This window comes from Pteropus vampyrus, unplaced genomic scaffold (assembly GCF_000151845.1).
Source record: "Pteropus vampyrus isolate Shadow unplaced genomic scaffold, Pvam_2.0 Scaffold137, whole genome shotgun sequence".
In the NCBI taxonomy this organism is placed as follows: Eukaryota; Metazoa; Chordata; class Mammalia; order Chiroptera; family Pteropodidae; genus Pteropus; species Pteropus vampyrus.
In genome coordinates, this window is record NW_011888918.1 from 5,440,493 (window position 1) to 5,458,019 (window position 17,527).

The following is a 17,527-nucleotide window of genomic DNA, read 5'->3' on the forward strand; positions in this document are numbered from 1 at the left end:
AAGAGATGCCCAGTAAGTTCTTTATAGAATGACTAAATTAATTCACCTTGTAAAAGACTATGCTAATATACTTATGCAAGAGACATGAAGACTGAATTCCTGTGAATGGTGGTGTTGGTGAGAAAATACTACTACAAAATGCCTACTGTGTGCTAGGTATTTTTCATGCATACAAAATTTTAAAACTCTAGGAGATGGGTATTCGAGTAATCTTTGGCTGTATAACAACAAATCACTCTAAAACTTAGTGTCTTAAAATAACAATTATTTTCCTTTTGATTGTAATTAAATGGGAGCATAGTAAGAACAATACCTCTCTGCTCCAAAATGGCTCAACAGAGGACTGGAGTATGCACTTTCAGGACAGTTCACTCATGCCCTCCAGCCATAATGGAACCACCATGGTGTCCTAGGCTCCTTCTTCACAGCTCCAGTCTGACTCTGAGTTGAATGGGTTGGAATAGAAAACTCTTTCTATGAGAATACAGCTCTCGATCTCAGCCCTCTCCACTCTCCATTCCAAGGGGGAGCCGTGTCTGTGCTTGGGTAGAAGCCAAGCAAAGCAAAAGATTTCAACAGAGAACGGAGGAAACACACCCACTGAGGTTCTCATAGCAACATAATCATGCATAGGCAGCAGCCTATTTCGGTGGGAGCTTGTCTCAGCTCCCCTCCTCCCCAGTTAGTCACAGCTCAGGCAGAAGTGGTTTGGGGTGGGGTCAGAAGAGAGTGTTGGACTGAAAGTCAGGAAGCTGGGGGAGCTACTTTCAGATGCTTCCCCAGCTGGCTGAAGGATGATGGGCAAATGTCCTCTCTCTAATCTCGGGGTCCTTATTTGTAAAATGAGAGGACTGGACTAGAGAGCTGTGAAGATACTTTCTGATATTCTTTGATTATACAATTACTGAGACTCTCTTGCTAAGGGATCAGGTGTGTCAGGATCTTTTGTATCTGAGAAAGATGCTTTGAGAAAATGAGGTTCAAAAGTGTAAAGTCATTCTTTAGATTCCCCTCATTTATCCCCCTACCACCTTCTGCACATGGGCAGGATGTGAAAGAGAAGGAGAATAACCAGGTGTTGCCAAGAACTCTCCTCACTCGCCCCTAACACTAATCCAGGTCTATGGTCTTAGAAAGAAAAAGGTTAAGACAGACAGACAGACAGACAGACAGACAGACAGACACACACACACACACACACACACACACACACACACACACACACACACACACCCCGGTGGATTCTAGCCACTTCTCTTTTCACTCTTTTTACTCTCCATCCCCTCCCCTCCTCTTCCTACTCCACTATTGCAGTGTATCCGCTCTTTCCACTCGGACCAGGTGATGGAGGCATCCTTAGATTCTGGCCCATTTCTTCAATGGACTCTGGGGTTGGTTGAGGACAATCAGGTCCACATTTCCTGCTGTCAAAGGTGATGTTAAAAAATAAATAGGGCATGCATGCAGGACTGATCTCTGCATGTAGGTACAGGACAAGATGAGAGCCAGGAGGCTCAGAAAGCATCTTTTAGGTTCCTGTCCCTGACTTGTGGGCAGCAAGCTTGAAAGTGCAGCTGTCTTTGAAAGAGTCAGCTTGAGTGGCCTGTTGTAATGGGAGAGACAGAATGGGGTTCCCTCCCCCTTGTTCTATCCCCACCAGCCTGACAGATGGCCAGTAAGACGGGGGAGGGGGGCTCTCAAAGTGAAGACAGGAATGTATTGTATAAAAATTCACACCCCCTGCTGCCGCCCAAACTCTCTTAAAAAAGGATCAAGAGAATCCTAATGGGTACGTGACATCCTCCCTCTCTCCATAAAAGGGACTTCAAAATCTGGTGATGATGGGGGAAGGGTGAGGAGAGAAAAGAGAAATGTGTCTGCAGGAGGCTGCCAAGGAAAACTAGGGTAGGGGGAGCACGACTGCAGGCACATCCATCTGACTTTCTCCCACTCTCTTCCCTAAGCCACCTCTGGCTGAACCTTCGCCTCACCCTCTCAGCCTGAGAGAGGCTTGGAGCCCCACGGTGCCTTCGATAGGGAGAGTCGGGGAAAAGAAGAAATCATGATACCATACTTAGAACTAGAGTTGAAGGAGTTAAGGACCCTCCCTCATCCAGACACCTACCCCTTCGCTCTCCAAAACCCAAACCTTAATCACCAAGGAAGGATCCAGGAATTGGCAGAGGAGCGGGAAAGTGGGGGGTGGGGCGAAGACGAGGTAACTGTGGCCCAGTCTTGCCCAGGGCTTGTTCTCGGCGGGAGGACGTACGGCCGGGTCCCAGAACCTGCAAGAGCCCAGTTCCGGAGCCTGCTCTCTCCGAGCCTCGCGCGTGGCCCTGCAGCGTCCGCGCAGCCCTTGCCCCCGCGCAAGTGTCCGCAGCGCCTGGGAGTTGAGGCGGCCAAGAGACCCTTGCAGTCCGGTGTAGGGGGCGGGCCCCGGGGCGCTGGGGGCCCTTGGTCTGCGCCCCGTCGCCGCCTGCTCTACCGAACCTCCTACCCCGCCCCCACTCACCCGGCTCAGCCCCTAGGAGAGACGCGCAGGAAGCGTGTTGCTTTGCTCAGCCGATCCGCAGAAGTTGAGAGGAGTTGGTGGCTGCCTTCGGCCGGCCGGACTTTGCGAGCGGAGCAGCCAGGAGAGAGACGCCGCCGCCGCGGAGCCTTCGGGGCTGCCTCCCTCCTGTCTAGCCCGCAGCGCGGGTGGAGAGGGGCGGGGAGGGGTCGGGTGCGCGAGAAGAACTTGAAACTGTGTGAAGGAATCCGAAGCAGATGAGAAGGGAGGAAAATAAAACAAAGTGGAGACTGCAGGAAAGACTCAGCCGGGGTTGACTGTATCGGCTGACGCTCCGGCAGAGGGGCTGGGTTGGGTTTTTTTTTTTTTTTCCTTTCCCTTCCTTCCATTCTCTTTTTCTCTCTCTTTTAAAGCTACACCAGCTCTTTCTTTCTCTACTATCTCTGTATCACCAAACCCTTGCTGGCTCTTATGGGCATGAAACACTCCTCCCGCTGCCTGCTCCTAAGGAGGAAAATGGCGGAGAACGCTGCCGAGAACACCGAGGTAAGGAGGCGAGAGGACCGGGGCTCTCGGCGACCCCGGAAGCCCACCGGACCACCGCGCCGCCGCCGCTGTCGCTGCGCCGCCGCCGCTCAGCACCTAGAGCCAAACTTTCCCCAGTACCATCCCGCTTGCTTCCGCCGGCCGTGTGCGTGTGTGTGTGTGTGTGTGTGTGTGTGTGTGTGTGTGTGTGTGGGTGGGGTGGGGTGGGGTGGGGGGAAAGGCAGTGCATATCTCAGGTCCCCTCCCTCTTGAAAATGCAAAAAGAGTCTCTCTCACCCCATCTCCCTCTCCTGCCGCCCGCTGCTCGCTTCTCTTTCCCCCAAGTCCCAAATCCTAGGCAGCCGCTCTCCCTTGCCCTCTCCTCTGGGCTCCGGTAGGGCCCCAGAGTCCCGGCTTTGTGCAGAGCTGGGAAGGGTGATCCTGGGTCCAGGTCTGCTTCCTGCAGTGCCTTGACCACCTCCAGACGCTGCCCCAGATTTACCCTTCAAGCTCGAGTCCCTGAGCTCTCGGTCCCCGCAGCACCGCGGAGAGCTTCCGGTCGCGGGGAGTCAAGCTCAGCCGGTGGTGGGACTTGGGCTCCACCAACAGATCCTCCCGCCCGGATCCGGGACAGGGAGAGGTCTGCAATCCTCGAACGTTAGAGCCGCCTCCGGGACACTAACCCAGGGGAGGGAGCGCCGGCCACCTTCAGAACCAGGGACAGCGTCCGCTCCTGCTGCAGCTGAGCCGGCGCCGGCGGTGGGGGCTGCGCGCCGCGGGCTGCAGCGACAAATGGGTCTGCAGCCACTCGTCCCGCAGCAGCTTTTGAATGTCGCTCTAGCTCCGTAAATTACGCTCTTGCCCCCTCCCTGTCCTCCCCCCCGCCTTCGGCAGCCCAATAACTGCCCTTTCTCTACTCTCAAGTTGGCCCTGAGCCGCAAAGAACCCTGCTGGGCTTTAGGTCCCAGTACTGAAAGCTGTGTTCTCTGGCCTCGCACTGACCCTGCTGTCATTACAACTGGACTAGTCCGTAGGTTCTGGGAACCTGTAGTCACGAAGGGGATCAGCGCGGGCAGTCCCCTTACCTTCCTGGAGAAACGGTGAGCCGAGGTGGGGGCGGAGTGGGGTAAATGTGTGAAGATCACCCCTTACACGGTGGCAGGAGAAAGGCAGAGAGCAAACTCCCGGGCTCTATTAATAGCCGAGTGTCTGGTGGGGCTGCCGTACATTTCACATATGGTTACCCATATGCAGCATGGGGCAGGTGTGGCGCGGGGATTGTCCCTCTGTCTTGCTGGAACGCATAAAGGTGCAGAGACCCTTCGCAATCTTCTCCCCTCAAGGTCTGAGCTGCAGCTAACCCCTACCTCACAGCGTGGGCAGCAAAGCTTAAAAAAAAAAAAATTCTTTGAGAGACTAGAAGCAGCATGCATCTGGCAACTATCTATTTTGAAACAAACGCTCTCTGGGGCTTGAGAACAGTCGAGTATTCAGTAGCTAATGTCGTCTCCTTGAGTTAGGGCAAAGCCAGCAAGTGTGCGTTCCCCTGGACACTTGCTCTGCCCCACCCCCCATCGGAGGGCAGACATTCAGAATACTGTATAGTACAAGCCTCACAAATGGAAGCTAGCTTCACCAATCCCCTCGCCCTCTTCCCTCGAATCGCCCACCCGCGGAAGAGGTTTCTAAAAATAGCTCAGAGTCAAGGCTGCATCTTGTGTAAAGTGTTGCACTAGCCAGCACGTAGCAATCCCTATAGCCAGGTGGCTGGAGCGCTGGAAGCAAGAAACGGCTTCCTCCTCCGCCCTCCCCAACCCCTGCTCAGTTTCTAAAAAAAAAAAAAAAAAAAAGTTTTCTCAGGTCTCTAACCCCCGCATCCCGGCTGTTGCACGGGATCTGGGTGCAGACCCTTGCCAGGTTCCGCATGGTGCAGCAGCGACTGCTGGGCTCCCCACCATGGCCTGGGTTAAAGGCTTTCAGTAGGCAGAGCGACGCGCGCCAGGCTATTTTTACTTGCTTCCCCCGCGGCTCCGCGCTCCCCCTTCTAAGCAGTTGCACATGCCAGCTCTGCTCAAGGCATCAATGAAAACAGCAGTAGAGGCGCCGAGCTCCTGCGAGCAAAAAAAAAAAAAAAACCCCGCGTCGCACACTGCGGAGGTGGGTGGGGCAGACCCAGTGGGGGGCTCCTTGGAGGAGAGTGAGTCGGGGGGTTCAGTTCTTAGTAACTCCCTGAAAAAAGGAGGAATTCAGACTTGTTCAAATGAGGCATCCAGGCAGCGTGACAATCACTTGGTTTTTCTCCAGGAACTGGCTGTTTTTGGAGTAAGCCAGGACTAGAGCAGTACTTCCAAAAGTGGGGAATTGTGGGTTTGCCTGCGTGTGTGGTGGGAGAGAGATGCAAGGATGTCTCTATGGTGTGCGTGCGTGTGTGCGTGTTTGTGTTCTTAATTGAACATGACTTTATCAAACACTGACTCTGTACTAGGAATAATTATGTACCCCAGATCCAAGATCAAGACAAGCAGGTCCTTGCTCTCTAGAGACTCACTGTCTGGTGGACTGTGGTACCTGATAATCAGGATAATCCTGTCATACCTTTTCTTGCCTTGCGTTGGTGTTGTTTGCAAGTGCTTTTATATCCTTTAATCCTCACAATAATCCTGTGAGATAAGCGAAGGTTAGTATTTATTTTTTAACCCCATTCTATAGGTGAGGACACTGAACCTGAGAGGTCCAGCAATTTCTGAAGGTCACCTAGTCAGCTAAATCAGCCCGGGAACACAGTTTGCTCCCACTTCTGATTCTTTGCTCTTCACCCTAATTCGTATTTCTAAAAAGATGCCATGTGTGAATGGAAGTAGGTAAGGAGTAGAGAAGAGAGGATTATTTTGGAAGGGAGAGATGAAATGTTGGGGGTAGGCAAGGATGATGGGAGAAGGTGTTCTTTTATAAAGAAGATAGGGAAAGATATTCTAATCCTTAGGCAAGAAGGAGAAAATGTAGAATAAATCTACTTATTGTGAGCCAAACCTCTTTCAAAAAGTAAAATCCTAAGCTGGGGCATGGAGACATCAAGAGCACAGGCTTGGTGAGAACAGCTGGCACTGTGAGGCCCTGAGTGTACCCTTTAACCACTTTGAGCTCAATTCCTTTATGTGCTAACTTGAGCTGATTGCCCTTGTAATATAGAGTTGGCATGGGATGTAAGGAAATGCGGGGACAGCCCCTGGCACATGGTAAACACACAGCAATTTAGTTCCATTTCTGCTTTCTCCGGTTCCCTCAGATATGCTTCCCCTCCTCAGCTGAGGGCATCATCACCCACACATCCCCATTCCTGTCAGCCTCTTCTCCTTCTCCCCTGTTCCCCACACATCATCGGAAGCCTTCTGAAATGTCTACAAAGCAACTGGTTGGACCCTCCTTTTCAGTCCACTCTAAGTGCCTGAGGCAGGTCATCCTCACCTCTGCCCTCACAAAGGCTTCTCAACTGTTGCTCCTCTTCCCTAATCCAGCCTCATTCTCACTGCTCGATGGGCTTTCGGAAGTACAAATATGCTCACAATGGACATCTCTTTAAAAGCTTACCAAGTTGCCTTCCTGGGTGTAGGATACAGGATAGAGTCCAGTTTCCTTAGCATAGTGTACAAGGCCCTTTAATACCTGGCCCATGCTTCCCTGTATATACCGCTGACTTCATGCCTGAATGAAGTGCAGCAGAAGTGTGGGAGATAAGATACAGTGAATACTGGTGCCGTTTTGCATACTGGTCCCTTTGTCCCTTTGCCTGAGCTGCCCCCTTCTCTCTGGGGGAAAAAAAAAAATCTTCCTCAATTTGCAAGACTCAACTCAAAGGTCACTTCCTCTAGGCGGCCTTCCCAGATCTGCCATTTATCCTCCACCCCATGGAGAGTATGTTTCTTCTCTTTCTTATGGGTTCTTAACACTTGTCTCTCATTCTTTTTATTAAAGATAATTGACTTTTTATATGTTTATTTCTCCAGTTAGATAATAAACTTTTTAAAATACCTTAGCACTGTGTTCTTAGCACTGTGCCTGACACACAGTAAATAATAAATGTTAATAAATGTTGACTGAATTGATTCATGTAATTATGAACAAGCTCATGAACATTCTGGGTTTTAGTCACTCATGTCTTTATGAAAATTGGGCTTCCTATTTCCCAGCCCTCTGCTGCACTTATGTTGCTGTGGACCTTTAAACTCAAAGTGAGTAAAGATTGTGGGAATTAAGGTGCTATAGCAACTCAAAGCATGGGTACATTTTGGTTATTCATGTACCTATTCAGTATTCAGTAATTACTGACGCTTAACTCTGGGCTGTTCTTCAGAATGGCAGATAAAAGGATTAATCACATTACCCAATTATGAACTGGGGTGGGGGTGGGAGGGGGATGGACCCTTTCGAGCTTCTACTTGCTTTATGGATTCTCAGAGAAAGCCTGATGCATTACTTATGGTGATGACTCCCTGACTGGGGTTTCAGCATCTCAAAGGAGAGCCCCCAGGGGTGAGAAAAGAGTTTTAGCAGAGAAGTCTTTTTGGGGACCGATTTTTGAATGTTCAGTTGACTTACTGGCCCAGAGAGAGAATTGCTATAGGCTGAGAAAAATCCTACAATAGGACAATGAGATTAGGGATATCACAGAGTGCTGCTGCTCTATCAGTTATGGGGAGAATTTAGCTGACTTCTGGCATGCTATAAGTTGGTGGCTCTGGCTGATAGATGTCTCTCCTCAGGAAGTTTCTTTCAGCTAAAAGGTCAGGGAATTGAGAAGGAAGAGAGTAAGAAGAGGCAAGTCCCAGGCCTACTTCTTTGAGGATGGTCTGTATCCATGTCTTCAGTTTCTGAAAAGTGTAGGCTAAACTAACCAGGCAGGCTCTGAAGCCAGGCTGTCTGGTTTAAAATCAAGCTCTGAACATAGTAGATCTGTTTTATGTTAAACATCAGTTAACCTCTCTGAGCCTCATAAAGTTGTTGTGACAATTAAATGAATTAATGTGGGCAAAAGGTTTAGAACACAGCGAGTGCTCAATCGTGTTTATGATTATTATCTTCCTAGCTTTTGGGAGTCTTGCCGAAAAAGAGCAAATTGGATGAACTCTCCCATTTCCTCGTTTCTCTGCTGAAGTAATCCATAAACCATGGTCCACGTCAAATTTTCCTCCCTCAGCAAACAGTGATTTCAGTCCCTAAGTGAGCTCAGGAGAGTTAAGAAGATACCCACACTCCCCCCACCGCCCCCCACTTCCCCCCGGGAAGTTTAGCTTTTCAGAGTCCTAAATTGGCTTTTGGCTGTCAACAGGGTGAAACACAACACTCTTGTCTCCAATTCAGGAGTGGGTTTCATTTCCTCCTCTGTGCTAACTGCACTGTGAAATGATTATCACATACCAGTGTGGAGCATGCAAAAATCTGTGAAAGCAGAACTTACACCTGGAGTCTACTGTGCCAGCAGGAAAAAAACGGGCAGCAGGACAGCAAGTGAATTGTGAAGGTACGGTGGTGTGCGAAAAACAGGCATTGTTGTTCTGTTGCAGAGTGACTTAGAGGAAGGATAGAGAGAGAGAAAGCACAGGCAAGAGGAGACCTCCAAATTGTCACTCCGTCTATGCTTCTGCTGCCGAGCACTCTTACTTAACACAGAATGCTCAGTTGGCCTCTTGGTAAAAAAACTTCAGAGAAGGCAATTTCCCCAAACTCCTTGTGCATCTCAGTAGTCAGGAATTTCTTCCTTAAGTCTGAGCTCAGTCTCTTCTATTGCAATCAGTCACCGTTGTTTATGTTATTTGAAGAGGAGATAAAAATTGGCTACTTGCCTTTGCATTTGGGACTGTATTAGGGCTGTGTCACTCTCGTGACTAGTTTTTGTTTCAAGTGATGCCAACCCCTTTCTCTGGTATCCTGGCATTAGTTTTCTAATAGGAATAGCCAGGAGAAGAGAACTTGAGATTTGCCTCTCCAGTGTTATCCAGTCCATGGGGCATTTCACACATCACATGGCTTTTCTGTTTCACTTGTTATTAGAATTCCCTCAAGCATCACAACTTTTTATAATAGGTGACCCATAAATAAAGATCTCTTTTTACAGTATAATTTTATAAGAGCAAACAGCTTGATGTGCACATTTTCTTAAAGTCATAGAATCTTAGAGCTAGATGAAAACTCAAATCATTTTTAAGCTAAGAGATAGAAAAACTTGTCCAACATCACAGAGCTTTTTAGGCTTGAGCCTTGTTTACTCCTAGGTAAAAGCCATTTATACCTCCTTTAAATGTAGTATCTGATTTATTGTTTTATTTTGTTGTGCCGATTTTCTAGCTTATCTTGATATGTAGTATCTAAAACCAGTGTTTTTCTACATAAGATCTAGGAATTGTACACAATGAGCTCTCTCTTTTTTATAAGATGCTTAAAATGCTTTGGCATAAATCTTCTTGTTTAATGCATGCCATAATGCATTATATACATACACACATGTTACATAATACACTCCATGCATAGATACATAACACTATGAGTTACACATTACCCACTATACAGATGAAGAAACCAAAGCATAGAAAGTTAGTGTTACTTGCCCCAAATCCCACAGCTAGTAAGTGATGGATCTGGGACTCAAATTCTGGTTTTCTAGCCTCAAAGACTCATACTTTTCTTTGTCTACCAGACTGTGAAAGCATCAGATGAACCAGAGCAGACACGTAAAATATGGAGAAATTAACAGGAGAAATGAGGAATGGTGGCTTTGGAAGAAACCTAGAACAAGACGACAGCCCCATCTTTCTTTTTCCAGGTCTCTTTTTCCTTCCTCCACCACTACCCTGTCATCCTCACTTTCACTGTCCTCAATGTTATGCCCCAAAGGCGGCAAGAACCTGGTATAATTTGTGGCCAGGACAATCTTCATTCCATGTCACTACTCAGCTAATATATCCCCATGTCTGTAGTCTTAGCTAGTAGACTCTTGTCCAACAACTTACACCCCTTCTTTTTTTGGGATCAAATGAATAGCAGATACTTTAGGACAGGAACTTTGTTTTTAAATTTATCTTTGTAGTTTTATCAGTTATATATTTTTTTTTCCCCTAGGGCTGCTGTAACAAAGTAGCATAAACTGGGTGGCTTAAAATAACAGAAATTATTCTCTCACCATTCTAGTGGTTGCCAGCTATGCTTTGCATTCTTTGGCTTATAGACTTGTCACTCCAGTCTCTGCCTCTATCTTTGCAAGGCCTTCTCCCCTGTTTGTGTGTCTGTATCTCTTCTTCCTATATAAGAGGAGAATCATCTATTGGATTAGAGACCGCCCTATCCAGTATGATCTCATCTTAACTTGATTACATCTGCAAAGACCTTATTTCCAAATGAGGTTATATCTATAGGTAACAGGGGTTAGGACTTCAATATATCATTTTGAGGGACTTGATTCAAACCGCAACATCATCCAACACAGTGCCCACACATAGTAGGTCTGAATAGAAAATGGCTGATGAATGACTGAATAAATACATAGAAGGCCTCAGAATAGTCGCAAAGTCAATGAAGGTAGTCTCTCTCCTTTAAGTCCCTTTCCTGCTGCTCACTCAGCTGCCTACTTTGCCCACTGGCTTCCCATCCTCTTTATCAGACCTTCTTTTCTTGAGCAGTAGCACTAATTTACAAGAGCTACCATTTAATTGTCCTCATTACGTGTAGGGCACAGTGTGAAGTGCTTTATAAGCATTGCCTTATTTAATTTACACAACAAGATTTCAAAGCAACAAGATTTAATTTATACAACAAGATTATTCCCATTTTGCGGTTGAAGAAATGGAAACTTGAAGCGGTTAATTACCTTGACCAAAATTACAGTGCTGGTAAATAGTAGAGTTGGAGTGCTCTCAGAATTAGACTGTGTTTTGCTGTGGACTTGGGCCTCATTCCCCACTTTTCTCTATATCCCCACCCTCAGGCTGGTTCTCACCTTTGTCTCACACCAACTCCTACCTGCTGAGAGATTTGAGCAGAAACTGATTAACTTCCATGCATTGGGAAGGGCCCGTGGCTAATTGGAGCCTATCAGTTTGTAACAGGCTCTGTGTGTTCTATCTCCTCAGCCTCTCGGGAATTATTTTAGTGGTAGAATTGTGAGCCTATTACCAGCTTGTTTGTAGGGCTATTTCGAAAGGCAGGAGGCATAAGGACTTTCTTGGCACCTTCCAAACGATTAAACCACGTGGCCCACTGACTTCTTGGCCTTAGGCAGTTTTGTGTGGAGGTTAAGTGCACAGGCTCTGGGGCTGGCATGCCTGAGTTCACATCTCAGCTCTGCTGCTTACCAACTTGCATAAGTTACTGTAGTCATCTGTGCCTTGGTTTTGTCATTTAGGATATGATAATAGCACTTTATCCCATTAAGTTATTTTTGAGGATTAAATGAGTTATTTAATGTAAACCACACATTTGGCACATGGTAAATGCTCAAGAAAGATTAGCTATTATTTGTAATCTGGGCTTATCCAGTGGAACTCCAAAGTGGAAACAGATAATAAAGGGCCTTTACTGGTGCCATTATCAAGTCAGTGCCAGCAGAGGCTGGAGCAGAACAGCCTCTTTGATTCAGGTCATTGGATCATTGAATCGTTGATTCAGTCATTCTCAAGTCAGCCAGCCAGAACCATGAAGACAGCTGAAGAAAAGGCTCTTTAGCACCCCGTACACAGGGGACCACCAGTCCCCTGTGAAGTGCCCCAGTTGTAGGAGGAATAGGGTTCTCTGTGACACACAGGCTGGCTTACCCCTCTCCAAGCTCAACATTGAGGGAATGAACCTGAAACCTCACTGAGTCCCTACAGATGTGACAGTAATGGGGGACTGGGGAGTACTAGTCTTGCTAGATTGCAAACCTCCGAAGGGAAAGGCCCACGTCTCAGTTAATTCCTATTTGTCAGTTACTAGAGTGACTGATGACCATTACCCATGTTCCCTCTGAGGGAAACTGAGACCTGGGGGAAAGGGAAAGAGAGGACAGAGATATTGCCCAGGTCCACGTGGCAAAATAGATGTTAATCACCGAGTTAAATTCCTTGTCCCTTTGGCCATAAATCCAGCAAACTGTATCCGCTGTGTGTGAGGCCTGACCTGAGGGTGTTACAGCTAAAACCAGATTGGGCTAATGCCACTATAAAGGAAATGGCTATTCGCAAATTCATTAATCGGGGCTTCATTTGTAGCTCTATAGTGAAAGATAATCTCTTGTTAGCTGAAGTAAAGCAAAGTGGTGGCTTTCCTAGGCTGGGTCTGCCAGAAAATGAAAGACTGAAATTCCCACAGACAGTTAAATTCAAGGACTTCATCTCTCCCTGACGAGCAGTTATGACAGCAGTTCTCTAAGGAGCCTCAATCAGGGAATCCCACACGAATGATTACAGCCCATCAGAGGTGTAGATAGGATCCCAATTAAGGAATGTTCTCTATTAACGTGCATTAGTTAAACTCTTGCCTCCAGGTATATAGTAGGAAACCGATGAATATTTATTGAATGAATAAAGGAAGTAAGCCTGTATGTCATATATTATGCCAACTTTCTTTTGTTAGAATGTCTTCCGAGCTTCTACTCATATATCTGACTGCCTTCAGGACACTTCCACTCAGATGTCTTCAGGGTCCCCTCTGGAATGTCATCTCTTGCCAGCAATCTGCCTCTCCCCTGTGATCCTCACCTTGCTTAGTATTGTCACCCCTTTGTCACAAGTCACAAGCCCCACTCTCCTCTCTCCTTTCTCCACAGTGAGGCCTGATGATTCTACATCTCAAGGGTTTGTCCCCTTTGTCCTGAATTTGTTCTCCTCTTTCTAGTTCCGCTTTTGTTGTCTTAGTTCATGTCCTCTCATCTCTTGCCGGATCTCGGCAGCAACCTTCAGGATACTCTCCACATACCCTCCCTTTCCTTGCTTTGGTCTACTTCCATGGCAGCATGAAGGCATGTGCTAAAGTGTAAATCTGATTACACTTCTTCCCTCCTTAAAGCCTTTCAGTGGCTTTCCCATTATTGTTAGGAGAAAGACTCCCTTTATAAAGCTATATCCAATCATGCCCCTGAGCCCTGTTCCACTCTCATTGCTTGTAATTCCTTCCCTTCTGCTCCAGTTATACTCAACTGCTTTCACTCTCATCACCTGGGTACCTCCTACTCTTCCTTCAGGTCTCAACTTAGATGTTACTTTTTCCTGGAAGCCTTCCCTGACACCACCCTCTTATCCAAGTCTGGCTTAGTTCTCCCTCCTGTATGATCCCATAGTACACGTACATCCTCTGTCACGGCACATATCACACTGTACTTTGCCGATTTCCTTGTCTATAAGTCCACGATAAAATCTGTGAGAGCAGGGGCTCTGTCTGTGAAGTTCATGATTGACTGCCAGCACCTTACACAGTGCCTGGTACCTAGAGGTTTAAAACCATTTGTTCAATGAGTGGACATTGCATGTACTTTTCCTGTATGGAAAATGTTCTGTGAATGTTAGTGCTTAAATGAATATCTACTTATTGCTCCCTTCCTAATACACTGATTCAGACTGGTTCAGTCACATAGGATCCTACTATGAGAGCAAATCTCTGCAGTCATAGCCGTCATCCCCCTGATCCAAAGTAAGGCTGTCTCAATTAGATGTTCACTGCCAGGGGACAAAGCCAGAACTGCAGAGAGAAGATTTACAGTCAGTGCAAACTGGGTAAGAGGAGATTTTTGGATAAACAATAGTATAAGTTTAATGCCCTCTTGAACAGGCACAATATGTCTCAGAAAGGGCTAGGAGCCAGGGCTCTGCCTGGGGCAGTGGGAATTCTCTGCATTTTGGTAGTGGCAAGAAGTGGCAGAGAGACGGTAGAGGCTCCCCTGAAAACCCTCGCTTGAAGCAGGAGAGTTTTAAGGTTTGGATCAGCTAATATATTTTTTCCTTCTTGGCCTGATGCATCATCATTGGCCGATCTGAGTGGGAGACATAGTGGGCGATGTCCCCAGACAGGGAGCTGAGATGTTGTCTGGCTCCTAACAAAAAGCACTCAGGGCCCAAGTCTCCTTCTCTGGGGCTGGGTGCTCTGCCCTTAGCTTTGCCCAGGCCTCTTTTATTCATGGTTGCCATTAGTACTGCCATTCACTCTTCCATCTATAAAGTTAAAAATAAACTTCTCCATATTCCAGGCTGTGAAGAAAACCAAACCAATGGCTGAGGCTGCCAGTGCTGCAGGGTGCTGGGACTTTGTCCACAAGGCCAGAGCTGTGGCTTTTTTTTGACCGAAACTCAGTCAAACCTGTGCCCACCTTCCTTTCTTCTTCCAGCTCTGCTTTAGCATTAGCAATCAGAGTCTCAGAGCTTGTTAGATCCATTCCCCCCACTCTAGAGGGTACCCCACATGATCTAGTCAAGACAGTCAGCCTCTATCCTGAGCCCCAGAAAGGAAATGCCTCAACTTTCCTTGAGTTCTTTAGGCCATCAGCTGATCTCAGGTAGCAAAGAAAGAGTAGAGACCCATAAGGCAGAACCCATAATCCATGATCTGTTGCCCTCTAACTGTGTTACTCATATGAAAATTGGATGAGGTGATCCTAATTTATCCCACTCAATGGGGTGCCCTGGAATAAATGGAGTCAATACACATGAGAACATTTGAATAAGGAGGAGGTATGTGCAAGTCTTAAACTTTGTTGTCAACACCTTGCTATCCCAAGTGCCTCCCAGTGTAACTTAGTGCCAGTTCCTCTCAATGAATTGTCAGTGGAATTGGAACCGAGCTCATTGCCATCCTCCACATGGCTTCCCCTTCCAGACATGCCCACATATGTTAAATTCGTGTTGTTGAAGATGGGAGATGTTTTCTCCCTAGGTGGCAAATGACATAGGAAATGGAGGTTTGGGTAAAAGTAAGATGCTATCATTAATCCGGACTTGGGCTTGATGGGGAGCTGGCCTCTTCTAGGGCCATGACTTGAACAAAAGGACGTAAGGGTAAGCAGCTTGCAGGTGAGGGTTTATCTGCAGAAGACAGACCTTCCTCCAGAAACCTCTGCCTTCATTTTGGCTCTCTGCCTGCTAGTTCAGTCTCCTTTCTCTCCCACTTTCCCCAGCATGGGCTTCTGTGCTTCTTAGAGCGATGGCTCTTTCTTTTTCAGGCAAGAGAAACTGCAAAGGGCTTACTATTCAGCTGCCAGTGGGAGGCAGACCCAAATTCTTGGCTCTGGCCTCTGTGGACCTGGATGTTGAAGAGAATCCAACTCCCTGCCTGACCAGGTATTGATGTATAAACTTACTCAGGTGTCATGGGTCTAGCTTGTTCCAAATGTCTACAGGGGTAAAGGAAAAAGAAAGGGAAGATTTGAGTTTCAAATCTGTTAAAGCCATACTTCTCTATCTTCCCCAGTATGTGTGCTGGACCATTCTTTCTAAAGTGTTGAGACCTGGCTTATCTCCCAGGATGTAGGCCCGAGGCAGGATTTTGTATTTTTTTGGGTACTATGCCTGGTGCAGAAGCCAAGTTCCACACTAGGGACCTGGGGTAGGGAGCATTCTATGGCAATCATTGCAATTCCTTCCTCTGACATGCCTTGGAGACACCCTTGCAATGGATTATCATCTCACCTGACCAGCCAAAGCTATGAGTTATTGTTGGTCATTGCATTTTTCTAACTACTCTCTCCTCTTTGGGATCTTAAGCCCTACTTCCTCCTGCCTCTCCCACACCTCTGATGACTGTCCTCTCTCTAACTTTCATATGGATCCTTCTTCCTTGTCCACTTCTTAATGATGTGTCTCCAGGTTATTGGAAATGATCTTGCCCTTTGCCATGACTTGTGACACCCAGACCTATACTTCTGGATGGATTTCTCTTCCTCATTGTTCTTCAGGCAGTTCAAATTCAACGTGACCCAAACTAAGTTCCTTATCTTCTCCCGAACTTGCTCATCTGCTCTTCCCCTTCTATGATCGTCTCCATGAAGGATACTGCTATTCTCTCCTTCACTCTAGCAAGAAATCAGGAATCACACTACAGGCCTCTCTTACTCTCACCTCTCCTACCCCAATTCCAGATAATTTATATCAAGATCCTGCAAATTCTACTTCCTTAACATTGTTTACTTCAATCTCCTTCTCCTTATCCCTGAACGGATGCTCATTATCTCCTGTCTGGGCCACTGTGACTAGCTTCCTAGTCTCTGCTCTTGCTTCTTGTCAGTCCATTCTCTACATTGCAGCACAAAGCCTGGACTACAGAAGGACTCAGTAGACATTGGTTAAATAATAGAACAAACGAATGAATGAATGAGTGAGTGAGTGAGTGAGTGAATGACTTATGGGTAGAGATTGTTCAGAGGAGCAATGTAGTTGTTCTGCAGCTGGTTGTCATTGTGAGTTAACATCAGGGATCACTATTCTCTACCTCATTTTGGCCTTAGTGGAAATACTTGGGTATCACATAAATTTAGGATAAAGTTCATGGGATTCAGGAGACCTGGGTGATATAGTCCAGGCTCTGCAATGTGCTGACTCTGGCATAGGTCTTTTTCTGAGGCTGTATTTGACCCTGAGAGCACTGCAAAATCAAGAATCAAGGAGATGGAGTTTCTCAGTTGCTCTGCACTCACCGTGCGGCATAATCCTTTGGGAGGAAGAGGGGCAAAGATTATGATAGGTTGTCAACCGGGAGAAGTGGCTGAATCCATAAGGAGATGTCTTGGTAGCTCCTTATGTGACACATTGTTCAATACCCCAGCATCATCCAATCTTCTCAGAAAGATCTAATGTGGGCTTCCATGCCCTCTTTTTCTCTCTTTCTCTCATGATACAATGGGCTTGGTCTTGGGTATTCTGGAAGTCTCTTTGCAGAGCTCTGATTTCTAAACCAGATATCGTATGTGCTGTTGAACAGCTAACTCCTGTTTAATTTCCCTTATATCTTGGCTTAAGCAGTGGTTTTATATTTAAGTTGAGTAACTGGCTGCGAGACCCCCATTAATCCCCTAGGCTCTTTGGACCTCATTAATAACATCTTACCTGACAACTCATTGAGATTCCTTTTGAGTTTCAAGATGTTTATTCTGTTCTTCTCATTGCAGTTTTTAGTGAATAAACTGCACTCTGTGAGAGTGTATGTACTATCTTCTCTTTCCATTGTAAACTTGCTGCTTCCATGTTACTTTTCAGGGCAGTGCAGAGCATCAGTCCCTTTCAAGGCTCTGGAGATAAGAGCCAGTACGTGAATAAAGAAGGCATTAAAAGTTACCAGTCTTGGGAAAATGTTAATAGCAATGATTTTAATTCAGTTCATTGCCTCAGCAGATTCATTCCCTACAGTACATTATTTTTCAGCACTTCATTCTGTCCAATTTTAGGCAATGAATAATCACAATTCTGTCAAGTATGGTTCCAATGATTTCCTCCAAGGAACTTAGGGTGACTTAGCACATCTTGGAATCCTTTTCTAGGCCCCAAA

The 17,527-nt window shown here is 46.6% G+C and overlaps 1 protein-coding gene across 2 annotated transcripts in view; it reads left to right on the forward strand.

Moving 5' to 3' along the window:
• The window catches only part of PRMT8 (protein arginine methyltransferase 8), a 190,951-nt gene that overhangs the window by 94,374 nt on the left and 79,050 nt on the right, over positions 1-17,527 (forward strand). The window contains exon 1 of one of the 2 annotated variants that reach the window (XM_011367863.1): positions 2,547-3,055. The exons of the other annotated variant lie outside the window; for it this stretch is intronic. Coding sequence (XP_011366165.1) covers positions 2,981-3,055 — 75 coding nt within the window. The 5' untranslated portion in view covers positions 2,547-2,980. Of the gene's footprint in view, positions 1-2,546; positions 3,056-17,527 lie in introns of those variants that run through there. 2 annotated transcript variants of the gene reach the window in all.